Source organism: Mus pahari, chromosome 6, assembly GCF_900095145.1.
Source record: "Mus pahari chromosome 6, PAHARI_EIJ_v1.1, whole genome shotgun sequence".
In the NCBI taxonomy this organism is placed as follows: Eukaryota; Metazoa; Chordata; class Mammalia; order Rodentia; family Muridae; genus Mus; species Mus pahari.
The window spans coordinates 70,705,869-70,723,792 of NC_034595.1; the positions used below are offsets into that span (position 1 = coordinate 70,705,869).

The following is a 17,924-nucleotide window of genomic DNA, read 5'->3' on the forward strand; positions in this document are numbered from 1 at the left end:
GCAAGTGGGAAAGAATTTTGTTCCTAAAACTAAAGATTCCCAGAAAGGTTCTGATACCATTTGCCTCCAGCAGAACTTCAATATCTTTAGGGATTATAAATAGTAATCATTAAACATTTTTCATTTCACTAATTTTTAAACACTGGACACCTAGTATTTACTTTGATCACTTTAATTTTGTTTTTTGTCGACCTAGAAACATTTATAACTGAACATTTATATGGGGACCAAAGCCGGGTGTGGTAGAACATGCCTTTGATCCCAGCACTGGGGAGGTTGGAGGCAGGTAGATTTCTGTGACTTTAAGGTCAGTGTAGTATTGGTCTATGTAGTGAGTTTGAATTCCAGGACAGCTAGAGCTGTGCAGTAAGACTGTTTGAAACAAAACAAGAACAGAGAGAGACAGAGACAGAGAGACAGAGACACCAGGGGCTGGAGAGATGGCTCAGCGGTTAAGAGAACTGGCTGTTCTTCCAGAGACCCTGAGTTCAGTTCCCAGCAACCATATGGTCACAGCCATCTGTAATGGGATCTGATACTCTCTTCTGGTGCATCTGAAGACAGCCATAGTGTACTCATATACATACATATGTACATACATACATACATACATACATCTTTTTTTAAAATTTTCAATTGAAGATTATATTATACCCAATGTTCCCAAAATTTGACTAGAAAAATTGTAGAAATTATCAATAATTTCAACAAAGTGTTATAATACATAATTGACTTATAAAATTTACCAGTCTTAATACGTATGTGTAACAAGCATTCTGAGAAAGGAATTATGGACACACTCCTCTTCCCAGTTTCTCAAATAAAATAAAATATTTAGAATATACATAACAAAAGAGGTTAAAAAAACAAACAAACCTCTACAATAAAAACTTGAAATGTGTGAAGAGATTAAGAAACCTCCCAAGCGTACAGCTTGGTAGAATTAACATTGTGAAAAAAGACCTTCCTACCAAAACATTTTATTGATTCAGTAAAATCACAGTCAACATCCTCATCTCATTCTTCACATAAATAGAAAGAAAATCCTTAATTTGATATGGAACAACTAAAGATCCAGAATAGCCAAGTAGTCCTAGAAAAGTGCTTGTTTCTATGCATTCTGCTCGTTTTAAGTGCTATGCACCTCTGTCTATGACCCCAACTTTTATACATCTGTTTCTATTGAGTCGATTTTGTTTGATATTAGAATGACTATTCCAGCTTGTTTCTTGGGACCTTTTGCTTGGAAAATTGTTTTCCAACCTTTTACTCTGAGGTAGTGTCTGTCTTTGTCATTGAGGTGCGTTTGCTGTATGTAGCAAAATGCTGGGTCCTGATTATGTAGTCTGTTAGTCTATGCCTTTTTATTGGGGAGTTGAGTCCATTGATGTTAAGAGATATGAATATCCAGAGATATTAAGGAAAAGTGATTGTTACTCCCTGTTATTTTTGTTGTTAGAGGTGGAATTATGTTTCTGTGGCTATCTTCTTTTGGGTTTATTGAAAGATTACTTTCTTTTTCTAGGGTGTAGTTTCCTTCCTTGTGTTGGTGTTTTCTATTATCCTTTGTAGGGCTGGATTTATGGAAAGATATTGTAATTTGGTTTTTGTCATGGAATGAATATCTCTGGTTTTGGTTTTAAAAAGATTTGGTTTTGTCATGGAATATCTTGTTTTCTCCGTCTATGATAATTGAGAGTTTTGCTGGGTATAGTAGCCTGGGTTGGCATTTGTGTTCTCTTAGGGTCTGTATGGCATCTACACAGGAATCTTCTAGCTTTCATAGTCTCTGGAGAGAAGTCTGGTGTAATTCTGATAGGTCTGCCTTTATATGTTACTTAACCTTTTTCCCTTACTGCTTTTAATATTCTTTCTTTGTTTAGTGCATTTAGTGTTTTATTATGTGACAGGAGGAATTTCTTTCTGGTCCAGTCTATTTGGAGTTCTATAAGCTTCTTCTACATGGGCATCTCTTTCTTTAGGTTCGGGAAGTTTTCTTCTATAATTTTGTTAAAGATATTTACTGGCCCTTTAAGTTGGAAATCATACCTATTGTCCTTAGGTTTGGTCTTCTCGTTGTGTCCTGGATTTCCTGGCTGTTTTGGGTTAGGAGGTTTTTTTGCCTTTTGCATTTTCTTTGATTGTTGTATCAATGTTTTCTATGGTATCTTCTGCACCTGAGAAGTGTACAGTGTACTCTTCTGCACAGTGCACTCACATAAACAAACAAACAAATCTTAAAAAAACAAAAGGAGAGAGACCAAAGAAAACTGATCTTTTTCCTCCTTTGTAGAAGTCTTTGTTTTTCTAAATTTTCACCCATTATCTTAGGTTTGTTAATCAGGTCTATGTCCTGCTGCTTCCTTTCTTTAGGTATGGATAGATTGGGGCAGTTGGAAGGGCATTTATAGCTTGTGAAGAATGCATTGATTGAATAGATGGTGAATAGATTTGAAAAGATTTTAAAGCAGCCACAAACTATTTCAGAAATGTAGTAGTCACCCAAAGTAGGAAACTTGGCCACATTCACTATTAAAGGCTCAGATAAAACCTTAACATTTAGTCAAAACTCCCTTTTAGGTAAGTCCATTGAAGGAGATTGCATTTTTAAAGATAACTCTGAATATTCCATAATTGACTTATAATCTGAAATAGAGGAAAAGAAATTAAAATTTTATGTTAATAACTTTGCTGAGGAAGATTAACTCTGTAAAGCATTAGGGTTTTGATTAACAAAGATTCAGTGAAAAAGGAACCCTTGAAACTAAGTATAAGTAAGTAATCATGCCTAATCACATTGAAGAAACTGATGTGTGCATGGATGTACAAAGACGCTTGATTGGACTGGTACAGGTGGAGTCTAGGTGTCTTCCACAGTCACTTCTCCAGAATCTTTTTAGGTTGTTTGGATGAAAGGCCCTGGGAATCCTCTGTTCTTTGGCCTCCAATGCTGGGATTACAAGTGTGTGCTGCTGTACCTGGCTATTTTATTTGAATGCTGGGGATCTAAACCCAGGTCTTGATGTTTGTACAGCAGATACTACCCACTGAACATCCTCCCCAGCCCCTGAGCTTTTAACTAGAGCAATCTGACAATAGCATATTTTCTTGGGATATACGGAGGAATCATGACGTTTACTTAGGAGATTTGTTTGATAGTATTACTTGAATAGAGGCATTTTGTACTTCTTGGAATTGAACTTGGGTTCTCTGTTAAAAACAGACAGTACTCTTAACCGCTGAGCCATCTCCCCAACCCCATATCTTCAGTTTTTTTTTTGTTTTTTTTTTTAAGATTTATTTATTTATTTATTTATTATATGTAAGTACACTGTAGCTGTCTTCAGACACTCCAGAAGAGGGCGTCAGATCTTGTTACGGATGGTTATGAGCCACCATGTGGTTGCTGGGATTTGAACTCCGGACCTTCGGAAGAGCAGTCGGGTGCTCTTACCCACTGAGCCATCTCACCAGCCCCCCCTCAGTTTTTTGATAAACTGTTTTGGGGGTGGGATTTTCAAAGCCAAGCAGTTTGTCTTCAATACTTATTTACTACCCTAAGCCAGTTTTCTCCAGGCCAGCTTAGATCATTCAGATCACTATGACTTTTCTCATTATTGGAGATAAATACCACCCAGATTGGGAAACCTGAATTGGCAGAGATGAAGCAGTGATGTGATGTGATATGTGTGTGTGTGTGTGTGTGTGTGTGTGTGTGTGTGTGTGTGTGTATGTATATGTATATGTATATGTATATGTATATGTATATGTATATATTTTATTTTGTTTAAGAATACAATGTGGAGCTGGGCAGTGGTGGCGCATGCCTTTAATCCCAGCACTTGGGAGGCAGGGACAGGCAAATTTCTGAGTTCAAGGTTAGCCTGGTCTATAGAGTGAGTTCCAGGACAGCCAGGGCTACACAGAGAAACCCTGTCTGGGGGGGTGGGGGGATAAAGAATACAATGTGGAATAGGAAACCTGTTAAACATGTGTAATTATGATGAGAAATCTGTAAAGAACCTAGGGAAAGTCAGCCAGAGCTTCTAGGAAAAGCTGATTCTGGAGGAGGGGAGAGGCTCAGTGGGCACTTGGGAAGGGTCTGTAGGGAGATCTAGATTAAGTATCACAATTAGTCACTGAAGCCATAGTGGTAGATAAGATTGACTGGACAGCAGGAACAGAAATGAAGAAAGGATGGAGCAGAAACATGAGAATTTCCAAAACGAAGGCTTTCTGAATGGGAGGAAGATCATATAGAAGCTCATTTTTTTCATTGAGGGGTTGAGTCTCTTCTGGACTATTCTTTCTTCCTCCTCTTCTCCCCTTTCTCCTCCTTCTTCCTCCTCCTCTTCCTTTTTTCCTTTAACCTTATTTATTTGTAGCCAAGGTTGGCTTCAAAATCATGTTTTTCCTGCCTCTGTTGGGACAGCAGGTCTATGCCCTTATGCCTGAGCTTGACCATCTGGAGGTTTTACATTTCAGTATTAAGATGGGTGGATGAAATCTAGTTTGTTTGGCAGGTCTTTGATTTTACCTGTGTTCTGAGCTTTGGATTCAACATTTGATTTCATATCATCTACATTTTACAATTGCGTTTCTTTTCTTCCCTTTTGGAAATTATTGTAAGGTTTTACTATATTCATCTGTTAGAGTTCATTCAAGCTGCTTTTGTAAACACAACAAATAAACCCCAAAGTAGACGAAGTGGTTTACACATAACAAACATTGCTCAAAAGTCTTGAAGGTGGGAAGTCCAGCTCATGGAGGCTGTCTTGTGAAGCAAATGAGCTCCCTGGGGCCTTTTTTTAGGCACTAAGTCCTTTTCTTGAGTTCCATTCATGATCTATTCTTTCAGTAGCCTTACCCCAAATAGTACCTCGTTGAAATTAGATTTCAACACAGGAATTTTAAGAGGACACAAAATGGAATGTCTTTAATTACAACCTACCACTATATAGTATTAGGCTATGTTATGTATGTAAAAACTTAAGAAATTGAATTCTTCTAGTACCTTTATACATTTTACTTTAACATATAAAATTTGATGTATTGTGTTTGTGTGCACAATGGTCAGAAGATAACTTTGTGAAGTTGCTTCTCTGTGGGCTCCAGTGGTCAGATGTAGGCTGTCAGGCTTGCTGCTGAGCTATCTCACTTGACTTTTTTTTTTTTTTTTTTTTTTTGGTAAGAAAAAGATATAGAGAATGTAGGCATGGGTATGGGGGCTAGAGGATAAGTTTCAGGAGTCAGTACCTTGTGTTTTGGGAGTGAACTCAGCCATCCGTCTTGTACAGTACAGTACAATATTCTTCTGTCATATGCCACAGGTGTCTTTTCCTGCTGGGTCATCTTGCTGCTCTACATTACTTTTATCTGTATACTCAGTTTTAAAATCAACTACTATGCTTTCTTTAGACACAAGGACTTTAAAAATCTTCTAAAATGTACTTTTCACTTTTTAAAACCATTTCTGGTACTTTTTATTTTGTAGTTCTTTTTTCTCTCAAAGTTGCCTTTAGGATGTCTTCCCTTTGTTTGTTTGTTTTTTTTTTGAGACAGGGTTTCTCTGTGTAGCCCTGGCTGTCCTGGAACTCACTTTGTAGACCAGGCTGGCCTCAAACTCAGAAATCCACCTGCCGCTGCCTCCGGAGTGCTGGGATTAAAGGCTTGTGCCACCACGCCTGGGTCCCTTTGGTTTTTTAGCATTTTAACTACATTTAGCATTTAACTACATAGTACATTTTAACATAGTTCATTTTAACGTAGTAGTACTGCACCTCGCACCCTTATTTTTTGCAATAGCCTATAACCTGGGTGGGCATTGTTTTCCTGATCCTTCTGTCTAAATGCTAAGATTATAAGTCGATTCCACAGGCCCCAATTCGGGGAGGGGATGCGGGGGGGGGGTGTTCGTGCTCTTGCACATGTGCATGTTGAGAGCTGTCCTAGGGTCAGCGAATGCATGGCACAAAGCACTCTTACCACTGAGCTAAGTAAGCCCTGGAGTATGTTTTTTGTTGCTGTTGCTTGTTTGCTTTTAACTTTTTCTTGTTGTTCTTTGACATTTTTGTGTTGTGCAGGTTGATGCCTTGTGTTGTTTTGTACGATGTTTTCCTTCTGTTTTTTTCTCTGTCCAGGAATCTTCTAAGAATTTTTTTCTGTTTGTCTCAAGTCTATAGGTACATGCTAGTTCTGTGTGCAGAACAGTTGCTGTTCTGTCCTCAAGTTTCTGAAGTTTTTTTTCTAGTCTTTTATTTATAAGCTCATCTGAGGGATTCTTTTATCTTCTAGGGGAGGGGGAGGGGGCATTGTTAAGGTTGAAACACACCCATGCCCCTGTGTTCTGCTAATTCAAGCCAGAGTTGCCTTGCAACTGTGGTTGATTTTGGATGGGAGCGGAGACTCAGCTTCTTTCTGAGATGGTGGTAGACATAGCTATACGGTATCAGTGTCAGTTCTTAGGGTTCAGGGCAGCAGCTTATACTTCTCCCAGATTTTGCAAAGAAAAGGATTTTGCATCTGCTTTTTCCTGTAGTAGTCGTAGATTGTTGCCTTTGTCCTGGCAAGTGTTCATTTCCATTTTTCCTCCGGAAGTAATGAAGCCTTGCCAGAGTGCTATGGAGGAGAGATTTTGCTGCCCTCACCTGATATTTAAATACTTGTGCTTTTTAAAAATCTACGGGAAGTTAGTAGGTGGTCTACTCCTTACTATCCCCTTTCTTGCTGGGCTGTTGTCTTCTTGTGCATGCTGTCACAATCTCTGTGAGTTCATGTATGCTGCATGTATCTACTTGTCTCTAGAAAACATTTCCTTAAGTCATTTACTGCCTCTTTGACTCTTAGAATCTTTTTGCTCCTCTTCTGCATAGATCCCTGAGCCTTCAGGGATGGAATAGGATTGATATCCCCTTTAGGGCTAAGAACTCTTTATTTTAATGAGTAGACATTAAAATAAAATAGATATTATGCCAAAAAATATGATCCCCAAAGATACCATTTAAGTAGTGGTTAAATGCAGTTGGAGCCTCTCTCTACTAAATATGTGGCCATTTGAGGGTAAACAGATAGGTTACTTATGAGTGGATTTTGGAGTCTTTAATTGGGAAACAGGTTTTTGGGATATTTTCTGTTAACAGTTGTAGTCCAGTCCTATTTTTTCATGAACACTTCAGGTCCCAAAGGCACTTTCCTGTCACCTAAATTAGTTTAGTGGTTCTTTTTTGCTGTGTCGAGAAATTAAGATCTTCTCCTGGACTTGTGTACTCAGCAGTTTTATCTCTCTACTCTTTAGTCTTTGACAGTTAACTATTTCCTAATGTTGTCCATTCCAGATTCTTCCCCTTGCCAGACCCCCTTCCACCTTGATGTCTTCTTCCTCTTGTTTTAATAACCCAGTATCTTTTCATGTAGTTTTGTTGTTGTTGTTAAAAATAGAACCTTGTTTCTATATGCCTTTGTAATACAGTACTGGAGTTTGTTTTTGTTTCAGAAAAAATGATTTTTTTTTTCATTTTTTTCAGTGTGTATTACAGGATTCATTATGACACTTCTATCCATGAATATATCTGTTACGCTTTCTCTTATCCTCTTTTCAAAAATGACTCTGAAGGGCTTTGTGGGTCTGTGAGATGGCTCAGTGGATAAAAACACTTAACCTACCAAGCTTGTTGACCTGACTTCCATTTCTGGGACCTATATGACAGTGAGAGACTGACTGCCACAAGTTATCCTCTGACCTTCGCTCATGCATAACCATGTACACATGAATAAATATTTACACTGTTCTCTTCTATATATCTCTTTAAAAATTACCTATTCAGTGAAAAAATAACTTTTAAAGGTGAAAGGGCCTCTGTTCATCTGGATATAGGTAAACTGGTGTGTGTTTATCTTTTCCAGAAAACATTATTCCAAGATGGCTCTAGCTGTTTGTGAATGCCCCAGTATTATTTAAATGGTATCTGTATTTGTCTAATTCATTTAAAGTTCTGAAATGTGTATCTACCATAGGATAGATTTTCTCCTACAACCTTTTGATTCTGAGTTGACCAACAGTACAGCAGCATTTTTAAACTTTGTTTTGGTATAGTGCTGGGGAGTAAATCTGACTTGCACATGCAAAGCAAATATTCTCCCTCATGTTGTGCTATATATTCCTGGCATTTAACACTTTAAGAAACTCACTTAACAGTGGTACCACTTGCTGGCCATGCCTTTAATCCCAGCACCTGGGAGGCAGAGGCAGAGGCAGAGAGGCAGAGGCAGAGGCAGGTGGATTTCTGAGTTTGAGGATAGTCTGGTCAAGGCCAGCCAGGGCTATACAGAGAAACCCTGTCTCGAAAAACAAAAAACAAAACACAAAACAGAACAAAACAAAACAAAAACAAAGTGGTAACACTTGTACCTTAAGCCATTTGGACCGTGCAGGAAAGTAAAAAGAAGAGCATAGTTATTACCTAAAAGCCTATTTAGGGTAACTTCTGACATTTGGCATTCTGATTTATTTTCAAGAGTAAATAAACATGTAAATAACCACAGTTAAGGGGTTGAAATTATGACCCAGAGGTTAAGAACACTTAGTATTCTTCAAGAGGACCTGGGTTCAGTTCCCAGTACCTACATGGTGGCTCAGCACTGTCTGTAACTCCAGTTTCAGGATACCCTCTTCTAGCTTGGTATGCATGCATGTGGTGTACAGACATACGTGCAGATAAAATACCTGCTCATAGAAAATAAATCTTACACACAATGTACAATTTTGTGTTTGATACTTACTGTTTAGCATTGCATCATAGGCATATTTTTGCATAATTAAAGTTCTTAAACAATTAAAAGCCAAACATATATCATTATTGAATCTGCTGGGAATTGAGTATTCCAATAACTTCTTTTCTTTCTTTTTTTTTAAAGATTTATTTATTATGTAAGTACACTGTAGCTGTCTTCAGACACTCCAGAAGAAGGAGAGTCAGATCTTGTTAAGGATGGTTGTGAGTCACCATGTGGTTGCTGGGATTTGAACTCTGTACCTTTGGAAGAGCAGTCGGGTGCTCTTACCCGCTGAGCCATCTCACCAGCTCCCCAATAAGTTATTTTCAAGTTACTATATGCTATGCCTAGTTGAAAACCAGAAAGCTTTAACCTTGAAGTTCATTTATATATTTACTTTAAATATATAAGTAGGTATGTGAATCTGTGTAGGTATGCGTATGTAGGAATAAGTTCTCTTAGAGACCAGAACAGGGTGTAGGATCTCCTGAAGGTAGAATTACAGTTGGTTGTGAGCTGCCTGATGTCAGTGCTGAGATATAAACTCTACAGGTGCAGCAAGCACGCTTACCTGCTGAACCATCATCCCAGTCCCTGGAGCTTATTTTACAAGTTGGCTCTATTTGTAACTGTATACTAATTCATAGAAATATGTAGGTTTCTTTTTTTGTTTTTAAAGATGGATCAGGTTTTTTCATAGTCCACTGACCCAACAATGGTTTTCTTCTTTAATTTCAGAATTCCATACGACATAATCTGTCACTGAACAAATGTTTCCTTAAAGTGCCTCGGTCCAAGGATGATCCCGGAAAGGTAGGACATTTTCTTAAATTGTAGTGCTCTATCTCTGGACACATATGAGTCAAGACCGTCTCTAGTTCTTTGGTAAGGAGGTAATGTGAAGCAGCAAGTACTCTTGTCTACACTTAGGTGATATGTGGGAAGTAAGGACCAGCGGTTGGTTGGTTGACTTTTTTTTTTTTTTTTTAGACAGGGCTTCACTGTATCCCTGGCTGTCCTGGAATTCACAGAGATCTGCCCGCCTTTGCCTCCTGACTGCTACAATTAAATGCTTTGCCATCACCCCCAGCTTGAAGGCTCCTTTAAAGTGATAAAGAAGTCAGTTAGAGCTTGTCATTGTTAGTTTGCCTTGTTTTACCCAGTTTTTGCTTGGTGTTCTTAGTGTTGTGTATGGAATCTAATCTGATGTTGAGTTGCTTGTCAGAAAATATGGTGGGCTGTTACGATCTGGGGTGGAGCCATGTACTTGACAAGGAGGAAAGTGCTCTAATGAAGTAAACACTCATTTCTATGCAGTCCTCAAGAGTTGTTTATTATCTCCTGATAGCATTCTAGTTTCAGAGAATCTCGGTTTAAGAAGCTCAGCAACAATGTAGCTACAGCTTGTACATACAGTCAGTTCTTTCCTAAAGCTTAGATTGTTAGATTGGATCATATAGGTGGTTGTCAACATCAGTTGCTAGAATTGGTCTGAGATGCTTGTGCCTGTTGGTCAGATCCCATTCTTATTTCAGTGGTTAGGTGATTGTTTTTCCATTTACTCTTGTCATTTCAGTTGTAGTTTAGCTCATTTATAGCTTACTGAGAAGATATCACCATTAGGTTTCGTAAGCATGTCTTTCACATGATCCCTTTCTTTCTGTCTCCTCCTGTTGGCTTGTTAATGCTTGTCCTGGGACATTGAGCTTTGGTGCTCCACTGAAGCTTGTTTTCTTTCACCGTAGTCACCGTCATGCTATAGCAGCCCCTGCCTGGTCTCTGCTTTAGGGTTTGCTGCTTCTGTTTACAAGATCTTTCACAAAGCAGCCAGCAGTCTTTCAGAAATGCTGACTCAGCACCCCAGTCATCACTCTTCAGTAGTTACTACAGAATCTAAACTTTTGAGGGTGAGGATCATGTGTATCTCGTTCACTGTGAAGCCCAGTTACTTGCACAGAGGTCACTGGCAGTGAGGAGGCACCCTTGTTGATGAGCATACTATATCTTCTTCAAGACCACTATGGCATGGAGGGCTATGCATTTCTTCTTGAAGCCCAGACGTGGTGTTGTTCCATGGCACTTTAGAGGGTTTGTTCTCCTGGAGGCTTTTGTTAAGATTGAATGTAGTATTCTAATAGTCCATGAACTCTTCACTCATGCTCTTAACTCAACACTGTGAATAGGAATTGATAAGGAAATTCTTTTCCTTTGAGGTAGGTTTGCCTTAAAAAGAACTAGTTATTTTTTCAATGTCCTTTACATTTTTTCTTTTTTTTTAAAAAGACAGGTTTTTCCTATAGCCCTGGCTGGCCTAGAACCTGCTATGTGGATCAGTTTGGCCTCAAATTTACAAAGATCTGCCTCCCTTCCCCAGTGCTGGGGTTTAAAATCATGTATGACTACACCCAACAATTTTTGTAGTATTTATTTATTTAATGTATATGAGCACACTGTATTCAGACACACCAGAAGAAGGCATCAGATCCCATTATAGATAGTTGTGAACCATCATGTGGTTGCTGGGAATTGAACTCAGGACCTCTGGAAGACCAGTCAGTGCTCTAAACCACTGAGCCATCTCTCTAGCCCTGAAAACTGTTTTTTAAAAGACGAGAAATCATTTAAATCTTTGAAGGCACTAGTTTGATTTTTATAAATATTTTATTCTGATTTAACTTAAGAATTTGCTTGTTTTTATGTTTGAACTTAACAGCAGGCCTCTACCTCCCTAGTGCTGGAATTGCAAGCATGTGCTGTCTTGCTTAGTGTTACTTGTAGAGGGAGTAGATACTCACTAAAATTAATACCTTGTTTTCTAACTATTTAAATAGTAACCAGTTCAAAGGCAATTAAACACTTGGCTGCCAGTTTTGTACAGAAGATAAAACACTTTCCTTCTTTAATTAAGTGGTGTCCTGGAGTAAGGTAGATGTTGAAAAGACAAATTTAATTTTGCAATTATCCTTTGGACTTACATTTATCTCAGTATGTAGTTAAAGTACAGAGGAACTGGAAAAATGTCTCTCTTGTTAAAGTACTACTCTTGCAGGGGACCTGAGTTTGGTTCCTAGCACCTGTAATAGGCAGCTCACACTCACCCATAGGGGATCCAGTGCCCTCTTCTGGCCTCCACAAGCACCTACACTCATGTGCAAAAACCCATACACATGCACATATACACATACAACGTTAAAAAGAATCTGTTTAAAAGTGAATACTGAGAAGTATGAGCTTTCAGCTTTTACCATTTGTCTCTAGTTTTAATGTTTTGTATTCAACAAACCTAATCATTCTCACTAATTTATTTAATTTTACAAACTAGGTTTATAATAATAGAATTGCTTCCAATTGGGATCTCAAAGCTAGGGTTGAATAGTAGCATTGTTCTTATGATTATGGTTAGAAGTTGATGTTGTAAATTTGATCTTATAAATAATATATTATGTGAATAAAGTTACTTTTATTTGCTATATAGTTTATTTTGTGTATATGTGTTTATTTGCATATAAATCTGTTACCATGGTTAGCCAGTGCTCTTAACCTTTGAACCATCTTTTCTATCTCTTTATGATATTCGAATAAGAATTTGGTTGGAAGGGGGGGAAAACCTACCATTTTGTTTTGGAAATCTTGGTGTCACCCCACTTTATACAAGAGATAATTAGGTCCGATATACTTGTACATGATCACTTTGGAGTTAGAGACAGCTATTCTGGTCATATTTTCTTAATGGTTGCAGAAGACTAGAATAAACCAGAGAAGAATACTTCATGAAAAGCTGCAACCAGCTCTTCAGTTTATCATTAGGAGTGTCTCTTTCCAGCCCCCAGTTCCACCTGTTTCTTTGACTTGGATTTTTAAGGTCAATCAATGGCAGAGGCTATGCTATTTTAGCGGCAACAGAACTTTCCATCTATGTTGCTCCCCCTCTTTCCAAATAGTCTATAACCAGCACAGAGCCTTAGAGTGAGTGCTGAACAAGTGAGGTTCACTTGGTTTCCTGGTTTATAGTGGAGTGCTTTTTTCATTATATCTGTCTTCCTTGAGAGGAGGCCAACATGTTGGTTAAGCTTGGGTTTAATTGGTTTTGTTTTATATATTTAATATGTAATTAATATAATTATAAAAATAACATTATTTAATAATGGTACTTAAGAAGCTTTCCCAAACCACCGTTAGTTACCACAGTGGAGAAAACCATTGAGTCAAGGTGGGGAGGGAGTAGACTTAGTAGGTTTTAAATCATAGTAGTTAAGAGCTCTGATTGCCATCTGGGCATAGGACATAATTAAGTTTAGTTGAATAAGCAGTCTGAACAGACAAAGTTCAGGTGAGTCGGTGATTAAAGGAATTAATCATAAGGTCCAAAAGTAAAGAAATGGATTAGTCCCAGTGAGCAAATGTCAAGGCAAAGGTCAGTTATGAATGTCACACCAGTAATTAGACACACTGAGATGTGAGAGCCAAGGGTAGCTGGGTATGGTGGCATGCACCTATGCTTCCAGCACTTAGGAGGTTGAGGTCAGCCTGAGCTGTAAAGTGAGATGCTTTGTTTAAACAACAACAGAAGGTTGGAGAGATTGCTCCGCAATGCTTCTTTTTTTGCAGGGGAACTGAGTTCAGTTTCTAGCACTCAAGTCTGGTGGCTCACAACTGTCTATTAAATAATTCCAACTCTCTTCTGGCCTCCGTGGGCAACCTCTGGCATGTATGCACACATATACAAAAATAAACTCTTTGAAAATCAAAAGCCAGCATTGATAATAGGTGTTTCCTCTCAGCTGCCTTTTCTCTCATCTGCAATGTAACACTTTGTTGTTGTGTTCCCTTTTGCTAGATCTGTTTTATACAATATTTAACCTGAAAGTTAATTTTTATACCTATAAATGGTATCACTGGGAATGAGAAAGGAAAGATTAACATGTGATATAAAACTGAGGGAGTCAGGGATGGAAAGGATCTGGTATCATTTCTGAAGTTCTTGAAATAGGAGTGCATTGAGAGCTAGGGAAGAGCAGCAACAGTGAGCATATGCTTAGCAGTGGGTTATTTAAAACATAGGGTTTATAGATTTAGCCATTTAGATTTGCTAGTTACTTAGGATCAAAATTGTTCTTCCTGGAATAAAAGTTATTACTATTTCTACCTTATCAGTTAATAAACATGTTTATTAATAGCATTTTCAACCTGAAGCTTATTAAAGAATGGCCACATTACCGTGTGATAAAGCAGGGTATTTTGGATTGCTATTCAAAGATGTACTTTATATAAAGTAATACATATTTTATGATGAGAATGAAATCATTTAAATTACTTGTTTCTCATTGAGATATTTTTTGAGATAAATGCTAACTGTTGCTCAGGCTAGCCCAGAACTCAAATCAGTTCTCCTGCCTCAAATTTTCCCAGGTGCTAGGATTAATCTTACAAATCCTTATTTATAAATCCTCATTTTCCTGATGTTTATGGATTAACTATAATGGTCTTTTCTGTTAAACACTGCGGAGTTTTTGTGTGTTGTAGGGTTTTTTTCCCCCCTCTTGGGTATTAACTTTCATTTTAGTACATTTTGAAGTTTGTAGTGGATTGCTTTTTGGAAAAATGCAGTGAGTGAAAGCTGTGAAATTTCAGTTTGCTATTTGGGATTATAGAGATTGAGCCATGGTGTTCCTTTCTCAGGTTGGGGGGAGCTGCAGGATGTGCCTATGTATTTACTGTATAAGTGTCATTGATGTGACTTGATGTTTACTTAATAGAATCCTGAGCTGTTTTACATGTCCTGTCTTAATTCCAGATGAAATCTGGTCGAACCTGACTTTAGATGGTGATCTTTGAGCTCTTCATAGGTTTTCTTCATGGTAGGGAACTTGTAGTAATGGAGTTGTCAGGCATATGACTGTGTGTGCTGGCTACTACAGAGCTGGCTACTCTTCACCATTAATTGTTTATTATCAGGCCATGTTCTATTTTATGAATATAAAAATGGCTAACCCATTTATTCATTGGTACACAATTTGGAGGTCTTTTCAGTTTGGGACTGTCATTGAAAAACTACCAGGAAATTTTATCTACATTTTTTCTTGGAGTCCTCTTGACTACTGAGAGGAAGGCTTGCTGGGTCACAGGGTAAGTGGGAGATGATACTCATCTTATTTCTTGTGGCTGTGATACTTTGCATTTTCACAGCAATGCCAGAGACTTCCCACTACTAATTCATTATTAGTGATGCTTTTCACTTTGGCTGGGAAACAGTATCTTACTGTAGTTTTGATTTGCCCACAATCCTAATCACCACTGATTTTTAAAATCTTAAAAAAAAATCTTTTAGTGGCCACTTGCGTATCTTTTTTGAAGATCTTTTAAGTTAAAAAATGTTGTCATTACTGAGACTGTGTGTGTGTTCTGCATAGAAGTCTTTTGGTAGATTTATGTTGTGAAAATATTGTCTCAGACTGAGGTTTGCCTTTTTATTTTTATAATTATGCTGTAAAAAGAGTAGGTACACATAAACTAAGATAAAACTCTTAGGAAAAACTCTACTGGCTAGCATAGTCTAAAGGAAAGCTAGGGCTCAACTAGAAATCAGGAGACAGTAATTCCTTCCAGGCAATAGTACTTTGTTTTCTGACAGTGAGTTGGCTATGTCATACATAACTAGTATTAGATTAGATGTCTCTGGTTCCTTTTCCCTTGTCTATTGCTGTGAAGACCGTGACCAAGGCAATTCTTACAAAAGAAAGCATTTAATTGGGGGCTTGCATATGGTTTTAGAGGGTGAGTCCAAGATCATCAAGATGGGCAGCAGACAAGCATGACAACGGAGCAGTTGCTGAGAGTTTTACATATTGATCTGCTCTGAAACCTCAAATTCCTCATTCAGCAAGTCCACACCTCCACCAAGAAGGCTACACCTCATTGGAACCCGCATACCCCTACCCCCTTGCAAATATACATTTTTGTTTGTTTTAGATCATATAACCTAGTAATTTTTGTAAAGCTGAACTCTAGGACATTTCCATTTCCTCACCTTGAAAAGGACAACAGTTTCCGTTAATTTTTTTTTTTTCTCCTTCCCATTTCTCCCATTTTAAGCTCCTGGTAAAAATTTATTTTCTGTACTTAAGAATGTTCTTAATCTGAATAGGCCATCCACACATTTTCAAGGTTTTCTACTGTGCTTTATTTGTAAAATTTTTATAAAAATAACATTTAAAATTTTATAACTATAAATAAAAATTTATGGTAAACTAATACTAGTTTTTTGGATACATTTGCAAGTTGTGATTGACTCATAGTCTGACTATATTGGGGATTTAAATAAAGATTATGGGTCAATACATGATCTTACTGTAACCTACTACTATAAAAGTATTAAAATATGTTTGTTAGAAATCAGCATGGTATGTTTCTCAGAATAATCTGGTCAGCTTGCTTAGAAAAATGAGAAGTATTTTTGGTATGACTAAAGTAAAATTTGAAATTATTTCAGTTACTACTAAATCATGTAGAAGAAACAAATGAGCTAATTTAGGAGAAATACATTTCAAAACAACTATATGCATCCATATATATTTTTTCAGTATTGGTAGAACATATATGAGGTCCTGGTTTCAGTCTCAGAAAAGCAGCCTTCCCATTCCATAGTTAGGTAAAATACATTTACATAATTATGAGCATATAGAGATTTCTAACAATTTGGAAAACAAGTGAAAAAAAACAAAAAGAAAGTGTAGCTTGAGAGAAGTGGCTAAGCAGTTAAGAGCCCTGCCTGCTCTTCCAGTTTATTTCCCAGCAACCACTTGGTGGCTCATAACCATCTGTAATGGGATCTGATGCCTAGTCAGCTCACTTTTGACAAAGGTATTAATGTATTCAGTTGATATACAATAGCAGTCTTTATCATGGTGGAAAAAATGCTGATCCTTACTTACTGGAAATCAAGTGAAACAGTTGTATAACTGAGACTATACAACTTTTAGAAGAAAACATTGCAGAAAATATTTCTTATAGCTTGGAAAAGGCTACGTCTTTTCTTTGAAGAAATTTGATAAACTAGGCTTTTTTGAAGTAAAACTTTTTTGATCTTATAAAATACCATTATGCAAACACTAACTGGAAGATATTCATAGTACATACACCTAACAAAGGATTCATTATTTAGAATATATGAAAAATTATAACATAAGTCACTGAAAATCTGACAAAAGAGCTATATTACCATTCATCAGAAGATTATGCCTAGAACCACAGAAAACTACACAAATAACCTGAACAGAAAAGTACGTTACAAAGATGGAACAGGTGGACTCTCCCACATTACTCAGTAGAAAGTAGCCTATAGATTGAGTCATTTATACAAAGTTCTAGAAAAGGCAAAACCTAGTGTGTAATGACAGGCAGCGGACTTGTGGTGTGTGTGTGTGTGTGTGTGTGTGTGTGTGTGTGTGTTTTGTGTGATGAAGGTAGTGGGCAAAGGAAGATCACTTGCTACTCTACACAGAAGTTTTTAAGGGCAATGGGATGTGTTTTGTTTTTATTTTGACCTTAATTACAGGGTATGTATACTATAAAGACTTTTGAATTATTTGCTTAATATTGATACATTATGTTTTTGTTAAACAACATTTTTGGGAAGTTGATTTTTAAAATGAAACTTGGGTTGGTGAGATGTCTCAACAAGTAAAAGTACTTATAACTGATTTTGCCCCATTGTTGGTCTGTGTGTAGTAGTATTTTGTGTAAAAAAAATGTGTTAAAACATTGGAGTTTTGTTTTTTGTTTTAGTATTTTTGTATGTTGGGAACAGAGGTTCTTGTAGCCTTGGCTGTCCTGGAACTCACTTTGTAGACCAGACTGACCTGAAACTCAGAAGAGATTGACCTGTCTCCTGGGTTCCGTGATTAAAGGAGTGTTTGTCCACTCACCTGCAGTTTTTTTTCCTTTTCTTTTTAAATTTTGTGTGTATTGGTGTTTTTCTACCATGTATGTTTGTGCAGCGTATGTGTGCAGTGCACGTTGAGGGTGTCAGCCTCTAGAACTGGAGTTACAGATGATTATTAGTTACCATGTGGGTGCTGAACTTGGGTTCTCTGCAAGCACACAAATGCCCGATCATCTCTTCATCCTGGTTTTTTATTTTTATTTTTATTTTA

General features: G+C 37.4%; 1 protein-coding gene across 3 annotated transcripts in view; it reads left to right on the forward strand.

Annotated features, from left to right (window-relative positions):
• Positions 1–17,924, forward strand: part of Foxj3 (forkhead box J3) — an 88,338-nt gene that overhangs the window by 41,799 nt on the left and 28,615 nt on the right. For all 3 annotated transcript variants that reach the window (XM_021200546.1, XM_029539773.1, XM_029539774.1), the window contains exon 4: positions 9,511–9,585. In XM_021200546.1, the coding sequence (XP_021056205.1) occupies positions 9,511–9,585 (75 nt within the window). The remainder of the gene's footprint in view (positions 1–9,510; positions 9,586–17,924) is intronic.